Raw genomic sequence first — 22784 nt, 5'->3', positions numbered from 1 at the left:
CTCCATACTCTGTGGTTACCAATACCCAATATTATGGAGTCCTATCTTGTAGCGGTGTGGAAGAGGTGTCTGGGAGTAAGATGAGGATGCTTGGAATGCCCTCCCTTCTCTGATTCTCCAAGTGTAGGGGCAGACTGGAAGGAGCTGAGGAGATGCTAGGGAGAGAAAGGGACCTACAGGACATTGGGCTGGCAAGGTAAGAGGTGTTATTCAGGATAATGAAGGGTAAACATATTAATGAAACTAACAGGAAATATTACTAATGTGGAAACGAGTGACAAACATTAATAAGGCCAGAAAAATAATGCAGAGGGAGCTTTAAATAGTACAGTCAGATTATCCAGAAGGTAAAAAAATCTGTGTAGAAAGGTAATCCAAGCTACAGACTTTCAACAGGTGGAATAAACCTGGATTCAGGAAGAAAACCAGCAGGAAAGGGTTCTGGCGAGGATGTCTATAGAGAATCCCCTTGTGGTGTTCTTCCCTGATGGCTCTGTTGGGGGGGCAGGCTGAGGGCTTGACCTGAAATCTAGAAGAGCCTTGGCGATCTAACAGAGCCATAATAACCCCTGGGGGCTGCAGGGTTCAGTACTAGAAAGACATGGACAAAACTGGAAGGGATTCTTTGAAGACTATAAAGTAGAAGGGGCTGGCAACATCCTCATGCCGATCACATGCTGTTGTTACCAAGGCAATTAAAATGAAATAACCTGGGATTACACCATGGTTTTAAAAAAAAGGAAATGGTGGTTATTGCACAACCTAAGTTTACTTTTGTTATTCCCAGAAGCTTACAGGACTGTTAGCTGTCCGTTTGAATTTTGCATTCGTATATACAGATCAGCAATCGTGTTACTAGGGTACAGCCAGGAGTAATGGGATGAAACTCAAACAGCTTTCCTGTCTGTCGCCATCGTTTACTTTATTTGTATTGCAGAAGCACCTAGAGGGCCCACTGGGAGTTCAGGGCCCCATTGCAGTAGGCACACTATACCCATGAAAGATTGCTGCTTCCTGAAGAGAGTTTACTATCTTAGTAAATGATGAGACACAACAAGTGGAGAGAAAGCAAACAAACAGGAGGAAGGCAGCAAAGGAGAATCTAACAGTGATCTGATTAAGTATGGTAAAAGATATAGCAGTCCCAGCACACAAACTGCCTAGCCACATCTCTCTGTTTGAGACAGAGCCATAATGCACTGAAGTCAACTGAAAAATTCCCATTCACTTCAACGGGCTTTGGGTCAGAACCTTATTGAGTGAACTCTTCCGTTATTCACAATTTAACGTTTTTATACAGCTACTTCTTGTTCTCAATTTATAGCACATACAGTTTGCAGAACTGCAAAGCACCTCAGGACAACCTTGTAGGACAGAAGCTATGTAAAGAGAATGCTATTATATTGTATTGTGTTCTACTAATCGACTTTGAAAGGGACAGTTCCTTCCCTGCAGCCCTCAATTGTAGCTAAAAATAAGTCTGAGGTTCTCTAGCAGCAGAGTGAAAGAGGATGTTTTACTTTGTGTAAAATTATAAAAAAAAATCTGCCAGAAAAGTCCCACACATGTAATGGTAGGAAAAGAATTCCAATGTGCTTAGCTCAGCACCAAGGAAGTAACATAGAGAAGTAGTGGTAATGAAATAGTTTATCTTGAGTGAGGATGGGTGCAAAAGGATGAAACAAAGCACTAAAAACCAAAATCTCCCTCAGACCCTAAAAGTTCAAGTTATAAAGCCCCTTGAACTCTTAATTTCTTAAAAATTGGCAATTATTTCTGATCCACAAATTAAGCATTTGAACTCTGCACCACTCTGACCTTGATCTCCTTATGCAGTAGAGCCTGCATCAGAGACTCAGACACATAGACTGTAAGGTCAGAAGGGATCATCATGATCATCTAGTCTGACCTCCTGCAAGTTGCAGGCCACTTCTCAAGCATTCACTGCTTTATATATCTATGTGTATAATGTATTTAGATGTAAAAGTGGGGAAGGGGGGACTGGATGGCTCCAGAGATCAGTATAAGTGATCCTCCAGCTCTAGTTCGCTGGTTCAAGAGTAGATATCAGGATTGTCTAAAAATCTTTTTCTAATAGCCTGCCTGATGCCCTTCCATACATTAGAGTGACCATACATACTGTTTTGGCTGGGACAATCCCCTTTTTCAGCTCTGTCCCAGCTGTCCCTACTTTTTTGCCAAAACTGGGCATTTGTCCCTGACTTGTGGAGGCAGCGCTGCTTGCCAGCAGCACTGGAGACGTAATCTTCTCCACTGCTGCTGGTGGGCAGCACTGCCTTCAGAGCTGTCCCCCCCCCCCCCCCGGGGCAGCAGCTGCTGCCCTCCGGCCACAAGACAGAGTGGAGAGTGGCTGCTGCCTGGGGAGTCAGCTCTGAAGGCAGCGCCGCCTGACAGCAGCAGAGAAATTTGTTGCCTGTTTGCAAAGTTGTTGGTATGAGACCAGAGTGGAGCTTTGAATGGACCAAAACTTTTTAATAAACAACAAAAGGAACAAAACTTTCATTATTTTTGACAAATTATGTTCTCTGCTATTCTCTGAAGTGTGTCTGGTGTTTCCAAAGAGTTGAAGTGGATTTGGAAGGAAATTTCAGGCAATAAATCCTATCCGACTAGGCTTTGATTTTGCTTTGGGCTATCATTATGTACCAGTTTCGTAATAGTGGCTTGACCATTTCCAGCATTTTGAGGAACAGCACTGCAGTACAGGTGGACCAACTCCAAAAAGGCTCACATGTTTTATCAGAATTTTTCAGAACCTTTGAGATGACAGAATGGATGGCTCTGGGATTCATAATGAGTTAGGAAGTTGTTCACTTCTAGAGTTTTGACTTATATCCACCCACGTCAGGATGAAGGGAGATGAAGTTGTTAATCTCTACTGGAAACAATGTATAGAGCCGTGAAAATGAAGCTCAGAGTCAGGAACATCTAAATTCTAATCCTGATTTGGTTACTGACTTGCTATGTATTCTTGGCCAAATTCAGACCATAGCTGTTCCAAGTGAGGCAAGCTAGAACAGACCAGGGTCACCCAATAACGAGATGACATACAGGACTAGAAATGGTCCTGCAAGGGCCCAGGAAGGCCAGACTGCACTGAGGCTAACCTAAGAAGAGCTATAAGCAGATTGAAGTATCTCTGAGTTCCTGGCGAGAATAGGAGGAACCAGTGGCAGGGCAATTTAATTGGAGACTCGGGTGACAGATATGTCAGCCCAGGACCTGTATTTAACAATATTACTGGGAACCTTGTGTGAATGTGGTGTAGCTATTGTTTCAGGTAGTGAATTGGGAAGGATTTATGTCTGAAGTCTAGTAAGTTCCTATATTGATAATTTTATCATTAATCCTACATAGCAGTTACTAGAAATTCTTGCTCTGTGTAAACGTTGAATAGACTGCCAGTGTAAAATTGTCCTGTATGTAAAGACGGTCTCCCTTTGTCAATGGCATTTGCATAGGGGTTAAACCCTTTTTCTTCCCAAATTCTCCCTTACTTCAGATGCTCATGGTTTTAATAAGGAGATACATTCACGGCACTCCCGGACTAAATCAAGGTGATAGGCAATAGTCTCTCCAACATCCCAACCTGCTATGATCTGTCTCCTTCCTATGTCTCTGAACGGTCTTTAGAAAAGAATGTTTTCCCACTTCCCCTTAAGTATTCTTTGAGCTCAAAAAGGAAGATCTCTCACATGACAACTGCTCAGGTGACCTCTGTAAACATCAGATGAACTTCCACATTCCACTGTTCAAGTACTCAGAGAATTTAACTCTACAAATATAAGATTAGTGCTGCCCTTGAGAAATAACCATAGAGATTTAGGCACATGTAGTTAGAACATACCTGATGACACTATCATCATAAGATTTAGAAGATCTTCTGTTGTCTATTAGCATTATAGATTGAGACTTTAGCAATGGGGAATGAGAAGGGTGCATGCCGCAGAATGGAGTTCCTCTGCAACCATAGGGTTGCCTCTGACTGGAAGAGATGATAAACTTTATTCCCTGGCTTTCAGAAGAGATTATTGAGCTTTAAACCTGTGAGGTGTTCAAGTAGTTTCCTAATGAGGAAGTTCCTTTTCAAAGCACTGAAGAATTGTCAGGTAACAGTGAAGGAGAATATGTTCAAATATACCTCTACCCCAATATAACACAAATTAGGACATAATGCAGTAAAGCAATGCTCCAGGGGGGCGGGGCTGCGCACTCCAGCAGATCAAAGCAAGTTTGATATAACACGGTTTCACCTATAACAAGGTAAGGTTTTTTGGCTCCCGAGGACAGCGTTATATAGGGGTAGAGGTATAACTGGGGACCATAGTAAGAGTTAAGGGAAGAAACAAATCATATAAATAGGTTTTATAACAACCCTTTTTTTCTACATTTTAATTCACACTAATAATAGTTTTAACAGGAAGGGTGATTAACCATTGGAACAAACTATCAAGGGAAGTAGTAGTTGGTTCTATGTCTTTTGACATCTTCAGATCAAGATGGGATGCCTTTCAGGAAGCTATGCTTTAGCCAAACACAAATTATTGGATTCAATGAAGGGGTAACTGGGTGAAAATATATGATCTGTGTTATACAAGAGGTCAGACTAGATGATCTAATGGTTCCTTCTGGCCTTAAAATCTACCTATCTATAGGGAGACTCACTGTGAATTCATTACTTTTGATCCCGATCCAATGGGAAGACTTCAATTTACTTTAATGAGTTCTGGATCAGGCTCTTACTGAATCAATAACTTAATTAAAATAACCCCAAAATTATACATCAAATTGTTGATTTTGATAAAATTAGTTCAGTATTACTTATACTTCATAATGTACTGTTAAATGTCCTGTAGTATAGTTTATAAAAATAAGGACACCTTAGCAATATGGGAACTTACTATAACCTCTACTGTTAGATCTTTGCTAAGCAGTTTGGGGGAGAGAGTCAAGTATGGTGCTTATAATTTGACAGTACTTGAACTGTATTGTTAATATCCTGTGCAGACTATAAGCAAGGAATGACACTGAATTTATTTGTAAAATCCTGTAATGGTTTAGGTCCTGGAATCCTAGCTATCTAGGAGACTACATCTCTTTCTTTAAAGATAGGGTGATCATACATCCCATTTCGGCTTGGACAGTACCCTTTTTAAGCTCTGTCCTGGACATCATGACTTTTTTGGCCAAACTGAGTATTTGTCCTGTTTGCTCTTGCCCAAGGGTAGCATGGAGGAATATCCTGGCAAAATTAAATGGGGCAAATCCCCAGTTTTGCCAAAAATGTTGTGACACCACCTTGGATGAGCAGTGATGCCAGGCAACTCAGGCCGGCCCTGCCTGGTGGGGCTTGGGCCAGCCGAGTGGCTGGGGTTGAGCAAAAGGCAACACCAGGCAGTGTCTCATTTTCAGTTTAGGGAAATATGGTCACCCTCCCATACATAAAATAAGTTGGTGGGTTTCAGGGCAGGGTCCAATAGACAGGCATCCATATCACAAGAACCCTCTCTCAGCTCCCAAGGATTTAAAGAAACAAAATAAAATTATAGACCTAACATGATGTTTGCAAACCACTGCTCTGCTTGTATGTTCTGTCCCCTTTGCCTATCCTTTGTCCGTCATCTATTTAGATTTTAAACTTTTTGTGCCAGGGTCTCTCCCATTCTATTTGGACAGTGCCTAGCAAAACAGGGCCCCTCTCTCAACTGGCACTACCATGGTAAATAAAAATAAAAATCCACATCTGCTATTGGCACCAAGATGTACCTCTGACAGTCTCAGCAGAGAAATTAAGGACTGAATGCGTCATGGAGACAATAATTCTCTCTGTTCAAGATGAGGTGCCACAACAAGAGTGTTGTTTAGGTATAGCAGCACGATAGTGTGGGGAAATTTGCACTATGCTTGCTCATGCTGTAACTATTCTGTGCACAGAGTACATCAGTTTCCAGAACTGTCAATCCAGCACCAAACCCCTTAAAATAAGTTAAAATAAATGGCGGTTTATCCATATCTCAACTCTGTAAGAATGTCTTCTCCAGCACCAGAAATCCTAAGTATCAGTAGACGTACAACTTAATACTTAGGTAAGTGCACTGACTGCAAGATACTGCAAGATACTGCATAGAATCTTTCCCATTGTTTAGCATGTCATTCCCTTTTCTAACTGATACATACATCCTCTTGAAACATCAAGGAGAATCTAATCTTAAAACATCTTTACTTGTCCTTGAGTTGGTAAAGGATACTATTCAATATTTTCATTAATGACTTGGATAATAGAGTGGCAAGTACAGTAAAACCTGCCAAGAATAAGCACTCATGGGAATTAGCAAAAGTGGTTGCTTGTAAAAGGTGGTCTCTCTTCAACAGTTTTTACTCCAGAGAGGGGTGATGTTCCATGGCCTCTGCAAGTAGATGCTTGTGACAAGTGGTCTCTCTTCAGAAGTGGTCTCTAAGGCAGATTTTACTGTACACATAACATTTGCAAATGACACCAAGCTGGGAGGAGCTTGGAGTACTTTGGAGAAGAAGATTAGAATTCAAAACAGCCTTAACAAATCCACCTAAATTCAACGAAGACAAGTGCAAAATACTTCACTAAGGAAGGAAAAAATCAAATGTACAACTACAAAATGGGGAATAACTGGCTGGGTGGTAGTACTGCTTGAAAGGATCTGGGTGTTATAGTGGATCTCAACTGGAATGGGTCAACAATGTGATGCAGTTGCACAAATAGCTAATATTCTGGGATAAATTAAGAGTGTTGTATGTAGAATCATAGATTATTAGGGTTGGAACAGACCTCAGTAGGTTATCTAGTCCAACCCTCTGCTCAAAGCAGGACCATTCCTCAACTAAATCCCCAAATAGCCCCCTCAAGGATTGAACTCACAACCGTGGGTTTAGCAGGCCAATGCTCACACCACTGAGCTATCCCTCCCCTTGCCTGCTCTACTTGCACTGGTGAGGCCTCAGTTGGAGTACTGTGTCCAATTCTGAGTGCTACACTTTAGGAAAGACATGGTGAAATTGGAGAAAGTCCAGGAGAGAGCAACAAAATGATAAAAGGTTTAGAAAACCCGACTATGAGGAAAGATTTAAAAAACTGGAAATGTTTAGTTTTGAGAAAAGACAACTAAGGGGGAACCTGATAGCCTTCAAATATGTTAAGAGCTGCTATAATGACAATGGTGTTGTTGATGCTCACTGAAGTAGGACAAGTGGCAATGGGCTTAATCCACAGTAAGGGAGAAGGGAGATATAAATTAGATATTAGGAAAAACTTTCTAATTGCAGGGTAGTTAAGCTCTGGAATAGGCTTCCCAGGAAGGCTGCAGGTTCCCCTTCATTGGAGGCTTTTAAGAACACTTTGGAAAAACACCTGTCAGGAATGGTCTAGGTTTATTCGGTCCTGCCTCAGCACAGACCACTGGACTTGATGACATCTTGAGGTCCTTTCAGCCCTACAATTCTAATAGTTTCATTCACTGTATGACAGGCATTTTCCTTCTTTCACTACACTCACTCTGCCAGCACCTGGAGAGTTTAGTTTCTACAATCACACTTACAAACATTTATTGACTATTATTGAGCAGATGTAGCTAACGTGTTATGTCTGGTGAACCCTTGGGAAACTTCATGCACAGGAAGATCCTTCTCCAACTATCAAGCCAGCAAGGAGGCTGGCAGACAGATTTCTTAGTCAGAGTTGATATAAAGTATTTTCTGGGTACTATCCTCAGGCTACATCCTATCCTCTTCATCACAGTGGTGAACCCAGATGGAGCGACCAGAATTATCCTGCACAACACTAATACATCCTTCTTCACAGCATATTACAGCCCTATGTCCTCTAGCCTACGGAGCACTTAGTTGCATTTCTCTATTTAATGAATCCCAATTCCATCTACTAGAACTAGTGTGTAGAAGCCTTTTTTTCCCATCTGACTGCTGCCACTTCCCCACTGGGCCTCTACTTGCTGACAATGTTTTTATAAATAGATTGAGAATTTCCCTTGGCAGATTGCCACCAGAAACTAAAATTTGCATAACTTGTGGAACATTTACTTAGCTTGGTCTCTCTCCCTCATTCAGAGAGACTCTGTTCATAGTCTGTTGTAATAAGCTGCTATTTCTGGCTTAAGCGTCACTGAAGAGGAAGGAAAGCAAAATTACCCAAAACATTTTGGATTTTTTTCCTTTTGAGAGAATCCTATTGTGCAATGGAAAGATGCACCTATAATTCATTGACATAGACCCTAATCAGAAGAGTGTCAGAGTTTTAGAATAAAATATAAACAAAAATTGCTAACACCAAGAAGTACAGTGTTAAAGAGTCAGCACTGGATCCTGAGAAAAACCTAATAACCTGACTATGAGAGATAGATAACTCATTATGCCCAATTTAAACACTCAGATTCTGGAGCAAATTAATCCCTGGTGAAATTCCAATGGAGCTATACCACAGACACATTTGGCTCTAGCAATTTAAAAGTTTGACTAATACTAGAGTTTGTATTCCACTCAGGAAAGACTGAATAAGAAGAGCAAAGAAAAAAAAGAGAAAATTCTAATGGAAAAATATGTATAGTCAATATGGAGAAGGCTGCATACAGAAAACTCAGTTTTGGACATCTAGATTTCAGAGGCGGCTCCTCTTTCCTTAATACAAAAAAGAAAAACATGGAATCAACCTGAAGTGGGATGTGCTGTGAGAAAATGAAAAATGGCTTTTGATTGCAAAAGAAAAAAGATTACAAAACCCCTCAAATTAGTTTTGCAAACTCTGGAAACCCAAAATATGGTTTGAGATGTTCATCCATCCCTACTGATCTTATACATGTCACACATCTAGTAATCTATCATAGTTATGCCTTTTACTATAGTCAGCATGTTTGAATGCACTTTCTGCTCTACCTATACAACAACTATAATTGAATTAGTGGACCTAGCTATAACACGGTTTTGACTTGTAGCCTAGATGGAACCTACTAGGGTCCCGGTTAAACCAGTCTAGGCTATTAACACAACTACAGGAGATGAATTATGGAACAACCATATTTTAACTGTCTCAGCTGATGCTGTTACAGTCAGAGTTGCAAGTGCTCTCTCCTAGCAAGGAAGAAAATTAAATTAAAGAATTACTCTAGAGAGTTGTAACTTCACACAGCCTCTCCTCATACTCAGCAATGGATTATAGCTATGTTTAAACAAATCATTTGTTTGCTATAGTCAGGGCTGGTAGCATTGTCTATCATTAAGGTTTCCTGGCACTTCCTACTATAAGTTATTATTTTCACTTGCTTATAACTTTGCCAAGCTTCAACCATTTGGGCTGAAATTTTCCATACCAAGCGTCCGCTTCAGGCTGAATTGTTTTCAGGGGCGGTGGGGGGAGAAGGAGCGCTGAAAAATAGGCCAAAGTCACTCAACTATGTCTGAAAATGAGGATAGGGAAAATTATGTTTTGACTATGTTTAAATATTCTGGTGACTTTCTTTTAAAAGTTATAGCACCCCCATTATTTGAGAATGGCCTTGAAATTTGCAGGTGGGGGCGGGGAGGTAGGTTTTGTGTCAGGGATGTGCTATTAGCCATCCCTGTGAAAATCTGCTCAAAACTTGGCCAGGTTATAACCTTCGAAACACCAATAACAATTCTCAAATTCATTAGAGACTTAGATTTCAGCAGCTAAATTCCAAAGTTCCCATATACATTGGGATGCTCCAGCCCAGGACCAAACAGGACTTTCCCTGCAATTGCAGTTCTGGTCTGCTGCAGGCCATAATGGGTGTAGGTCCAGGCACTGGAACAGACAGCATGGAGTTCTCAGTGAACCCCTTGATTAGCCCAGGCAACATGAAAAAGGAGGCTGTCTACTTGAGGAGAGAGAGAGATGAGGAGAGAGAACAGTATAAGCCTAAATCTCAGTTTTAGGCTCTGCTGTGATCCACAAAACTCTGCCAAACCCCAGAGGCACATAAACTAAATTCAGTGCCTAAATTTTCAGGGTAAAAGTTCCCTCAGCACCTACATTTCTGCCTCTAGGTATATGCACTGCTGCCTCACTCTGAGTCCAAGTGCTTCTCTCTCTCTCGGCTAAGCCCCAGAGCAATCCAAGAAGCAGGCATTCACCTGAGCCATGAGGTGTAGTAAGAGGCTGCATACTGCCTTGGTTCCAATTCAAAATCTGGCAGGAGGTGGTGCCCACCTTAGAATGTTTATCCCAGGGGTTAGCACACTCACCTGTGAAGTGGAAGACCCAGGCTCAATTCCTCTCATCTCTGCCAGAGGGGGAGAAAGGATTTGAACTAGGGTCTCCCACTTTGTAGCAGGTGTGTGTGCTCTAACCATTGAATATTCTGACCTGGGTCTCCCTTAATCTCTCATGCTGAAGCTGTTCCAATGAATAAATAATTAGTCATTAAGCCAACAAGAGAAAATGTGGTAATGACGGTAGCCTAGAGGGTAGGGAACCCACTGGAGAGGTGGGTGGCCCAGGATCCAAGTCTCCCTACTCCAATTACTCTTCTGGTTGTGGATTTCTAAACAAAGATTGGTGTCCCCCTGCAGCCTGGATTTAGGCAATTACATCTGTGAGAGGGGCAGGAATTAGGACACTCTCCTCTCATCAGCATCTCCCACTGCCTACCTTAGGTGGCTCCCAGCATAGCGTGCTGGCTTTTGTGGATCGCATTCAAGGGTGCCTGTTTCTCCCCATTCATTGTATAAGGAGCTTAAGAGCCTAACTGAGACTTTGTGGATCACATTATTGTTCCTGTGATTTTTCTAGGCACGTAAAAATTAGGCATTGCAACACTCAGCATCACAGTGCCTAAATTCCTTTATTAATCTGAGCCAAGGGGCATGGAAGGAAGGGGATGAGATGAACTGGAAGCTGGGGGTTGAAGACTGATTTAGGAGCCAGAAGGTTGGGGAAAGATGGAAGTCAGAAGAGAAGGCATTTGGTAGGCAGGAAAAGTGGGACAAGGAGGCAGGAGAATGAGGATACTGAGATTAGATAAAGAACCCAATAAGGTAACTTGGGACAGCGAGCCAGTGGAGACAGAGAACTGGGAGAGCAGGCAGGGGTATTACTGGAGGCCATCTCAGTATGCTAAGGTTCAGCCACTTCTCTTGAGACCTCTCACCTGTCTGATATCTGCTGAATCACACATTGACTACCATCAGCTGAATTCATTGTAATATGAAAAAGCTGGAATCCCCATGGACATTTCTATCATGCCCAGGAGATTGCAAAGATCTTTGTCTCAAAGATATGCACAGGCAGCCTTAATTCTGGCATTTCCTGACTTTTGAATGCTTGACCTTGCAACCTAAAAGCTCATTTAATTTAGTTTGTGTGTGTAATTTTTAAGTAGATTGTTTATGACTATCAGTAGAAAAAATACATGACACAAACACAGGCAAAGTAAATGAAAACCTGGTATTAGGCCCAACCTTATATTAAAGGCTGAGTAAGATTACAGAAAACATTTGGCTTTCTTTGTTTTAAAGACACTGCTGTTGGAGAATATGGGTTTGTACACACCAGCTGCAATTGCAGAACTCCCCCCCTCTTTCTATTTACAGAAAGGGCCAGTAGGACCGGTCTCACCACATATCCCTGGGGTAAAGATCTGTGCAGGAAAATAGATTAGTCACCCAACCATTAGTTTATATTAAAATGGCTTCAGCAGCTGCTTGTCAATTTGTGATTCAGCAGCTGTGGCTGAACTTCAGCATAGTCAGGTGATAGTAAAAATCTGTTTGTGTTATTTTGTAATCGATTGTTACCACACTCGTTCAATTAACCATCAGTTTTACTCTTTGTGCTCAGATACCTCTTACCCCCCAAGCATCTCAGCATAACCATATGTCTGATCAATATACTTATCAAAAGGTTTGATATTTGGAGAAGGGACAAAACAGCAACCCCTGAAATTGTGCTAGCACATGGCTTGCTAGGCAATTACTACCAACAACCCCACACAACCTTGAGTTTCAGTATTTTCATAACAGACCACCTTTGAGACAAAAAATCACAAAACATTTTGCAAACCGTGATTCAGCCTCACAGCACTCCTGTGAAGTAGGAAAGGGATGTATCCAGATCACTTTACCCTATTACTGAAATGCTAGAGTGAAATGTGGCAGTGGTTTAACAGTTCACAACAGTGGCATAATAGTTGAGGACAGGAAGTGTAAAACAAATTACTCATGTTAACATTTGGCCATGAAGATCACTCATGGAAAGTTGCATAGTCACAAGTGCTGTAGGCCTCATTTACAATTTACATATCTTTTGGATGAGATGGAACTTTAGCCAAGAGTTACAGATTGGGGGAATTGCACGTAGTTCAAACGTATCTTTCCAAATATATCCTGACATTCTATTTCAGACAGCAACTACCCTGATTCATGCCTGTTGATATTGCCTTGACACTTTTTCCTTCTACTAACAGCTGAATAGATTCATCTCCTCTGTAACTAGGAACAGTTTTAGCACTAAGACGCTTACTGCATGATCCTGCCGTAGCTATTGTCATTTACTATTACTTTTTATACTGGAAGATTTAAACAATGTTTTTAAAAGACATTTGAGTGGGTATGTTATCTTAATTTAAATGGAGATGGAGCTGTCCTGACTGGTTTTTCTGGCGGGAGTAAGGGGAGAGAATTCTTTTAATAGTATCCTCAAGAAGCTACTGAACAATGAAAATACTTCTCCAGTCGTGGATGCTGAAATGACCACTGAGCCATTCAATATACTTTTTATATACCTATTCTGATACTCCAGGTGAGCTCCAGTGTCTGCCAGGGATACGTTGATTAAAACATTAATATTCTTCTGTCCTTTCACACAAGTATGATACTGATCATTGACAGTCTTGCCTCTTCCTGGCAGGCAACAAAACAAGTTTTAGTTCCAGGCAACAGCCAATTTTAAGTAGAGTTTTGTTTTTCCTCCATTTTACTTCAAAATGACATCAGTCCGCAATGAAATTCTGTTAATACAAGCTCACGTACCTGTGCATACTGACACGGTAACATTAACAGAAGTTGTGTGATTACATTTATGTACCATGGACCTTAACCAAAAAGCCATTGGACTCAATTAAAAGATTTTTGAGCGTTTGATTAGGCCCTCACTTTGCATATGCACGTCTAATAGCATCTTAAGGAAATGGGTGTGTGGGGGGGGCGGGGGGGAATATAGCAGGAATGCAAGAGTGGCCAGAGTACTGCAAGGCGTTGAAGGAAAAAATGAGGCTGAGCTTGATGCAGGAGGAGAGGACTAGTCAGTGAGAGGATTTGAAGAGCAAGATACAGCCAGATACAGGGATAAAAAGATGATCTCAGAAGCAGTGTTCTGAATAGACTGGAGGGGAGAGGCTGCAAAGGAGGATCCAATAATTGAGGCAAGATGAGCAAGGCTGCTGGCAGTAGAGAGAAGGAAGGATTTGAGAGATTTCATTGAGGAAGTCACAAGACTTGCAAAGAACGTGTTATGAGTATGTGGGAGGAATGGGGGAAAGGTAGCGAAAGTGAAAGAAGTTGGGTAAGGAGTGCGGTGGAGTAAAAAGATAAATTCAGTTTTAGACATGTTGATCTTGAGGTTACATTGATATTGTAACTTGGAAGTCTCAAAGGCAGGCCGAGATAAGAGATTGTACAGGAAGCCTGTGGTTGGTGGCAGGGAGGGGTTCAGATTACCAGATATAGTTCAGGAATTCTCTATGGGCTTTGGGGCCTGAATGTCTCAACCTTAATTCTGATTAATCTCAGCAACATTAAATAATTAATCACTTTGTTTGGAGGTTCCCCCACACATACACCTTCCTCCCTCTATTTTTTAAATTAGTAGCATCAATGCATTTTTCTTTGCTATACGTTTTTACATGTTACACAGATGGGTCAAAACCAATAGATAAACTCAAGTCTCAAAATATTAGCGCATAACAAAGACTCCACACTTCCTCTCTTGGTGAACTCATTTGGGAATCACTGTACCCTCCATTAACGTTGACTTCGGTTAACTAAGAAGTATGATCAATTAGATAAAGTTATAAAGCTCCCCTCACCCCTAGTGTGTGAATCATCATAGTAAATTATAGTAATTGATATTTTCATACCAAGCCTTAATATAGATACCAGTGAAAGAGCCAGTGCATGTTCCTAGCCAGTGACTACGAGCATTATAGGAGGAAGGCTTGAAGTCCTGGTTAATGGTTAGAGTTAACTGAAAAAACAGAAAAAACGAGGAGTACTTGTGGCACCTTAGAGACTAACAACCTTATTTGGGCATAAGCTTTCGTATTTTCCACTCCAAGCATCTGATGAAGATACATATACGCAGTACATGAAAAGATAGGAGTTGCTTTACCAAGTGGGGGGTCAGTTCTAATGAAACAATTCAATTAAAGTGGGCTATTATCAACAGAAGGAAAAAAATCACTTTTGTAATGGTAATCAGGGTGGCCCATTTCTAGGGTGACCAGACAGCAAGTGTAAAAATTGGGACAGGGTGGGGGGTAATAGGAGCCTATATAGAAAAAAAAAAACCAAAATCAGGACTGTCTCTATAAAACTGAGAGATCTGGTCACCTGACCCATTTCAAACAGTTGACAAGAAGGTGTGAGTAACAGCAGGGGGAAAATTAGCATGGAGAAATTAGAAACAAAAACTAAAAACTAATTTCCCCCTACCAAAACATCCCTCTGCAAGTTTATGACCTGGAGTTTAACAAACAGCTTTGTGTTACTGCATAAAACCTAGAAAGGATATTGACTAGAAAGCAAGTATAAAGCACAAGTGAAATTTATGAGCCTAGTTACACTGTCCAAACCCTGAAGTAGAAAAAGAATAAACAGGATAGCTAGATTTTCAGACTGCATAGTATTGCAAGTGAATGTAGTTATTTTGACCATGGACCCTTTGGAGTGAACTTCAAAATAAAGTTGAGTTAATCCCAGACGATGTGTTGAATTATCCCACTAAACAGAATATTTTAGTGCAGAATTTAAAATGACGGAAAAAAAATCTTCTTGTTCTAATGGAGGACTTTAAAACACTCCGAATAAAATTTGTTTTGATTTTAATTAAGATCTTAAAAAAAACAAAAAAAGTCAACCTATTGCTGTGCTAAAAATCCAATCCTAATCTGTGTTATCAACACATGTTTGGGATTAACACAACTGTAACTGGAACATTGTAGTTCATTTTCTAAAAAAAATCAGTTCTGTTTTTAAAACCCAGATTACCGTTTTTGCACTTGCGAAGTAACTGTGGGCACAATTTTGCAACTGTAATTACTTAGTATTCTGGGGCAATCAGATAGGTGGATAAACAAACCACTGCTGCATTTACTTTTGCTCACAAAATTACAGGTACAAGAAATAAGGCTAGTAAATTTCAAACAGAATACCAATAAGAACCAAAACTCACCCTGACTGTGTTCCACTTTGAAAAGCTTTGTCTTCCTGATTTACCAGTATGAGTGGATTTGTAAGTGAATACAAAATTGTTATCATTACTGCAGAAGAAAAGCTTTATAGGATTCTGAGATATATATTAAGCATTGTTTAATTGTCCTTTTATTGTGCATCATAAATCTTAATTATAAGCTTTGATCAAAACCCCCACCCAGTGAAACTGTCTCAAGGATTCTTTACAAGTTCACCTGCTGGCTGCCATATAGAATAAGTAATCCTGGCTTCTTTCTTTTTTTTTTTTTATTAAAGTAATTGGGACCTTGACTGCTCCCAAGCACTGTATGAATAAAATTACAGTCTCCCCATTAACTCCTTTTACCTTAAACAAGTATATGAAGTGACTGGGGTTCTTTCTGGAGAGAAATTCAATATTCATTCATGTTGTCAAACTCTTAACTATGCCTTCAATGGGGGAAATGAGCTGTTTATTAATAGAGGAATCAGGTAAAGTTATCAAAATGGACTGGGGAGAGAGGAGAAAGGGGGGTCACCCCCAGTTCCTTTAGACTAGAAGGGATCCATCAGGTGGCAATGGGAAATAAAAGTATTTCTTTAGTCTCTCTGCAGTTAAAATGCTGGGAAAGATATATAATATAGGACTAAAATCTACACATACTTTAATGAGGAAGTCTTCTATACAGAGGAAACAAAATATGGACAAGTAACAGTTACTGAAAAGTATGCAGAATAGCCTCTCATAAGTCAGCGAGGTTCTGATTCTTCTCTGATTTATGTTGGTTACATCAGAGTAGAACTCCATAGATTCAATGAAGTTATGCACAGCAGGGTAAGTGAAAGAAGAATCATGCCTCCAGTCTACAATGAAGTCTTCCTCCATTTCATCTGCTTACATAATCTAGTCACCATCTCAAGGCAGGTTTGCTCAGCTGGCCTGCAGCTTGTGAATGTTTCTGGAAGGCATATGGAATACAGCAGGTTTAGGTAGTTGAGTTCTCTCCACAAAAAGCCCTACACTGTCCCTGCTGAAGTTGAGCTTGCCCTTTCGACTCAAAATTGGCTTCCAGAAGATCCACACCAGTTATTAAGCTAAAGAGATACCAGCAGAACGGCAGCATTACCAGTTTGTGGGGTGATGCACCCATTTCACAATCCAGACAGCTAACATTCCTAACAGTTAGTATAAAGAATTATGTATATTCACATCTTACAGACTACTTCCCAGATGAATCAGACTGCAGGGCAAATATATTTTTCAAACAGAAAGGACAAGATTTGCCCTCATTTACACCTTTGCAACCTCAGTGGTATTTGTGTGGGTTGAACAGAGCAGAATTTGGGCCATAGGCTGAACACACTGCTATTATATTTGTTCACATGAAGGTCTTGCACTTGCAGCATTCCACAGTGCCAGTTCCACTGTGAGCTTGGGGAAAATAAAAGTTCATTTAACATGCAGAGTCATTTCTCAGACAGACAATTACTTGTGTACTTCAAAGTATTATCAAAGAACTAAAAGCAATTTGGTTAAGACTTCACATAACTTTTCATGTTTCAACTGACATGTAGTTCACAGCACTGGCATAAAAAGACATTGTTTCTGAAGTCATAATAAGCCTGCATTTATAATTCAGTTTGAAGAAACTTTTCTGGAGTAAGAATCACCCAACTTGAAAAATTAAGAAGAGGTTCCACACTTGCCCAAAGACTTGAAATATGCATAGATGTAAGAAGGGGAGCAGTTACATTGTGAATTAGAGATCTACACGCCACAGGCATTCAGACATCTAATAAGGAATCCTAATCAGGGCTAACCAGAGCACCTCTCATAAGCAACTACTATCAAGTGATGGTTCCCTAAGGCTACCATCACTTTAACTTGTTGTCAACTCAGCTCTTTAAGAGGTGGAAAAGACCCTCACAGGACAGAAACAAAATATAAACATTCAAGAAAATACATATTTGAGAACTCAGACAATTCTCCTAGCTGGGGTCACTGTTTCTGAACACATGATTGGGTATGTTTTGGTTGAAAATATTATGAAGTTATTTTATATACCATACATTTTACATAAGCAAGTTGGATGACCAATTTTTATTGCCATATAAGAAGTGTTTCTAGTCTCAAAGTTATTTAATGCCATTCTTAGCAATATCTTTTAGAAAAAACATATAGACGAGGTAAGATTCTCCCACCCTTTTTAATGGATGATAAATCTATAGCAGAGAAAGAAAGGAGCCTTTTGCCATAAGTGCTTGATAAGTGAAATTAAGTGGACTCCACCAACACTAGTCAATTTTGTTCAGAAGATGCTTACAGTTAAAGACACTTATATACAGGGGAGGGGCTACTCTCTCTGCAGCTACCAGCATGACCCCAAGTGAGAGGAAGGAAAGAGGGAAGATAAATGGTTTTGGATCACTGTTACAAATTTACCCAGCTGGTTTCTCACAAGATGGTTTCTCACAAGATATTAATCCTTTGTGAGAGACTATCAGCCTTAAAGTTTATCCTTTTGGACAGCTCCAGTTCAATTTTTTCCATTTCAATAAAGGACTGGTATACATTCCTACTCTCCAAAAAGTAAAATAAAAAAAATTTTTTTTAAATGATAACAGGTGACAATTGGATTGTTAGTCATAAGCATCTACTAATTGCAGATCAATCACCAGCAGAATGATTTTTCTTTATGGGAGTATTTTACACTTTGGGCTCAAGCGATATGATAGCACTCATCACTGTGAAAAATGTCTCTTACTGATCTTAGGTCTTGTTAAGATATTGCCCAATGTCCCTTTTACTGCTTTAAAGAAAAAAGCACCAATAACTTAGGCCCCAAATACAGGTCCTGTGAAAATCCTGTCAGACCTAATGTAAGATTATTAAATGATACTATTAGATTTTAAAGACAATCCACTTCAAAGTTTGCAATTCAAACAGCAGGCCATTGTGCTAATGCATGGTAACCTGAATATGCAGTTGACTACAAATCTATCAATAAACAGCCTAGCAAGCTTCACTTTCATTGGTAGAAAGAGGCTAGAAAAACAGAAGTTAAACCCAGAGGAAAAGGGTGTAAGGAGAAAAACAGGTTAAAATTTTTCCTCTCAAAAAAAAAAAAAAAGTCGTGTCATTAGAAACATTGGTAATTGTGTTAGGCAAAAAAAAAATCTGACACTGATCCTTTAAGTGCACATATATATACACCAAGTGATGCTCAGTCTGAATAAGTTGGAGCTGTAGAGTTTTAATCAGATTTGAACTTTCCCATAGTTTTGTGGCAAGGAGAAGGAGGTTTTCATTCAGCCCATTACAGACACAGAAGGCGAAATTCTGCTCTCACTTATGCTGGTGAGAGTTGACAGCAAACTCATTGAGATCAGAACTATAACAGTGAAAGAGAAGGATAAGGCCTGGATGCTAGCAGCAAAGTTTGGAGGAAGTTGAAGTCCAAATGTCACCAAACTTTGGATCGGAAGCTCATCTCTCTATTCCACATCCATCTGGTTTTGTTTCTGGAACTTGATATGCACAGCCAGCATGACAAAGCCAGTGAGGATGCAGGCGGAGCCGAAGATCAGGTAGACAATGCCCAGGAAGGGGTTCTTGCCACCCATCCAGGAAACAGTGCTGAAGATGACCTTCTTGGTGCCCTGGAAGGAGAGGACGGGGTAGTTGTAGGTGATGTCGAGGCGGTAGGTGCCTTGGGGCAGGCCAGAGGAGAAGTTGCCCTCACGCACGCGGCGGTAGAGCTTGCGGAAGGTCGGCAGAGCAGCGGTGCGCATCCACACGATGAAGTCCTCGTTGATGAAGCCGGTATTGTTGAGGTTGCCCATGTCCAGCATGTAGGCAGCATGGGGCCAGTTGGGAGGCTTGGCTGTGCCCCTGAAGGCGGCCTCCAGGCTGCCATTGATGAGTTCGGGGTTGCTGAACTTGATGTTGGAGTCGGTCCACCAGGAGATGCCTCGGTTGTCCAGGGGCACGGGGTAGAAGGTGCCGTTGGCCAGGTGGTAGAGGGCGAAGGTGTCATTGAAGAGGCTGTTGGCGATGGCCCCGCAGGGGGCGATGGGGATGCCCCGGGGGTCGGTGCGGAAGGGGCTGCACTCCCTGGCTGGGTTGCTCAGCCCCGAGGCGTCCCCGCTGAGCTGCCGGTCGTCGCGGGAGACGCTGTAGCGCCGGTGGTTCTGGTAGTAGTTGGCGAGCTGGTAGTAGAGGCACACGGGCCCCGGGAAGCGCTCGGGCAGCTCGAAGCGCAGCGAGCAGGTGCAGCCCGCGGCCCCGGCCAGGCTGGCGTTGGCGCAGCGGGAGCAGCTGTGGCCGCTGCCCGGCGCCCCGGTGTAGTCGAGCTCCAGCTCGCGGATGGTGTCCGAGGAGAAGTGCAGCCCCAGCCCCAGCGCCAGGCAGGCCAGGCCCGCGCAGAAGAAGAGCGGCAGCGCCGTGCCCGCCGACAGCAGCGGCTGCCAGGCCGGGAGGCGCTGCTGGGCGAAGGCCGTGTTGTCCGGCTTGTTCTGGGCGGCCGCCATGGTGCCCGCGCTCCACTGAAGCGCCCCGACCCGCCTCAGAGCGAGCCCGCCCCGCCTGCGCCGGCCAGGTAAGGGGCGGTGCCGCCAGCCCGCATCCGGCCCCGCCCGGGCAAGGGCCCCAGGCAGCCTGGCTGCCCCCATCCAGCAGGGCCATAGGCAGCGTGGGGAGAGCTCGGTCCGTGACACCGTCCCCAGGTAGGGCCCAATACAGAGCCCCGATCCCTGTCATTGCCCCACCACCGGGCAGGGCCCCATACAGCCCCCGAGAGAGCCCCGAACCCTGCTATTCCCCCACGGCCGGGCAGGGCCCCATGCGAGAGCCCCACTCCCTGCCATTGCCCCCACCAGTGGGCAGGGCCCCATACAACCCCAGAGAGAGCCCTGATCCCTGCCATTGACCCACCACCGGACAGGGCCCCATACAACCCTACACAGAGAGCCTCAATCGCTGCCATTGCCCCCACCACCGAGCAGGGCCCCATACAGCCCCAGAGAGAGCCCCGATCCCTGCCATTGCCCCCACCACCAGGCAGGGCCCCATACAGCCCCAGAGAGAGCCCCGATCCCTGCCATTGCCCCCACCACCGGGCAGGGCTCCATACAGCCCTAATCTCTGGCTCCGCCCCCGAGTAGGGCTCCATACCACCCCAGAGAGAGCCCCGTTCCCTGTCACTGCCCCCACCACCGGGCAGAGCCTCATACAGCCCTAGAGAGGCTCCTGTCATTGCCCCCACCACGGGGCAGGGCCCGATATAGCCCCAGAGAGAGCCTCGATCCCTGCCATTGCCCCACCACGGGGCGGAGCCCCATACGGCCCTGATCTCTGGCACCGCCCCCAGGTAGGGCCCCATACATCCCCAAAGAGAGCCCCATTCCCTGTCATTGCCCCCACCACTGGGCAGGGCCCTGTACAACCCCAGAGAGAGCCCTGATCTCATGTCATTGCCCCCACTATCGGGCAGAGCCCCATACAGCCCTGATCTCTGGCATTGCCTTCTAGGTAGGGCCCCATACAACCCTAGAGAGAGCTCCTATCCTTGTCATTGCCCCCACCACCGGGCAGGGCCCCATACAGCCCCAGACAGAGCCCCGATCCCTGTCATTGCCCCCACAAGCAGGCAGGGTCCCTTACAGCCCTGGGAGAGCCCAGCTCTCTGGCATCGTTTCTCCAGAAAGGGTCCCATACAGTCCAGGGAGAGCCCAGCATAGCCACCCTGTGCCCCATTCCCAGGCAGGGTCCAGAATAGTCCAGGGGACAGCCTGGCTCTTTGACAGCATCCCCAGGGCAGGTCCCATACGACCCAAGGAGAGCCTGGATCTTGGCATCATTCCCCTGAGCATGGTACCATACAACCTGGAGAGAGCTCTCTGGCCTAGCCCCCATCCCCCAGACACAGTCCAGGGAGAGCTAAGCTCTTCAACAGTGCCCCTCTCAGCAGGGTCCCATACAGCCCAGGGAGAGCCCGGCTCTCTGGAATAGCCACCCCTCAAGCCCCTCTCAGCAGGGTCCCATACAGCCCAGGGAGAGCCCGGCTTTCTGCAATAGCAACCCCTCAAGCCCCTCTCAGCAGGGTCCCATACAGCCCAGGGAGAGCCCAGCTCTCTGGAATAGCCACCACTCAAGCCTCTCTCAGCAGGGTCCCATACAGCCCAGGGAGAGCCCGGCTCTCTGGAATAGCCACCCCTCAAGCCCCTCTGAGCAGGGTCCAGACAGAGCGGGGAGAGCTCACCTCTTTTCCACAACACTCCCCACAGCAGCATCCCATACTGCCCAGCCCTCAAGCACACATACGTGCCCCAGAGGGCAGGGGCTCATAGAGCCCAAGGGAAAACTTGGTCCCAGCCTCCTGCCCAGCCAAACTACTTCTTCTTGTGAATGAAGAGCAAACCTGTACCCACTTTAATTCAGGGCCACCCAGAGCAGGGGGGCAAGTGGGGCAATTTGCCCCATGCCCCGCAGGGGCCCCCATGAGAGTTTTTTGGGGCCCCTGAAGCGGGGTCCTTCAGTCGCTCTGGGGGCCCCGGAAAACTCTCATGGTGCCCAGTCCCCTGGAGCTTCTTCCGCTCCAGGTCTTCGGCGGCAGGGGGCCCCTACCGTGGGTCATCAGGGCACTTCGGCGGCGGGCCCTGGAGCAGAAGGACCCTCCGCCGCCGAATTACCGCCGAAGCGGGGGACCTCCGCGGCCAAGGACCCCAGTCCCCCTGAATCCTCTGGGTGGCCCTGCTTTAATTTGGTTAACAGCACCAGGAAATCGAGTGCAACCACAAATCAGTAAAAGCAGCAAAGAGTCCTGTGGCACCTTATAGACTAACAGACGTTTTGGAGCATGAGCTTTCGTGGTAGGACTCTTTGCTGCTTTTACTGATCCAGACTAACACGGCTACCCCTCTGATACTTGACACCACAAATCAGTGTTATCAACACACACATCCCACCCTGCATCATTACTCCTGGGAGAATTCTGCGCCACTGTGCATGTGCAAAATTTATGTCCCCTGCAGAAAAATGACTTTCTGATGGGGAAGCAGAGGGAAGCCACAAGAGCAGTCATGCAGTCCTCCCCAGTGGTATGTTTCGGGTGCCCAGGGCAGTGGGCAGAGAGGTAAATCACTGTGGGATAGGGGGGTGGGCCTGGGGAAGACATGGAGGGTGGCTCCTACCCTGTACTGGGCTCAGCTGCTAGTCCGAGCTGGGCTGGGGAGCACGGGACTTCCTCTTCCCTTGCATGACATCTGGGGCTGGGTCAGACACACCTCACCATTTCTTCCCCAGCTGCAGGAAG

General features: G+C 44.1%; 1 protein-coding gene across 1 annotated transcript; it reads right to left on the bottom strand.

Annotated features, from left to right (window-relative positions):
* Nucleotides 1–14948: 14948 nt before the first annotated feature.
* TMEM30B (transmembrane protein 30B) lies at nt 14949–20002 on the bottom strand. Its single transcript, XM_050922741.1, has one exon. It carries the CDS (start codon nt 19999–20001, stop codon nt 18967–18969), a length of 1035 nt encoding a protein of 344 aa, XP_050778698.1. The 5' UTR covers nt 20002; the 3' UTR covers nt 14949–18966.
* Nucleotides 20003–22784: the final 2782 nt, after the last annotated feature.

Source organism: Gopherus flavomarginatus, chromosome 14, assembly GCF_025201925.1.
Source record: "Gopherus flavomarginatus isolate rGopFla2 chromosome 14, rGopFla2.mat.asm, whole genome shotgun sequence".
NCBI classification, from domain to species: Eukaryota; Metazoa; Chordata; order Testudines; family Testudinidae; genus Gopherus; species Gopherus flavomarginatus.
This window is presented reverse-complemented; position numbering and strand designations above follow the sequence as displayed.

Excerpts from the sequence above, each read along its gene's own strand:
- TMEM30B (XM_050922741.1), bottom strand. The coding sequence starts at position 20,001 with ATGGCGGCCGCCCAGAACAAGCCGGACAACACGGCCTTCGCCCAGCAG.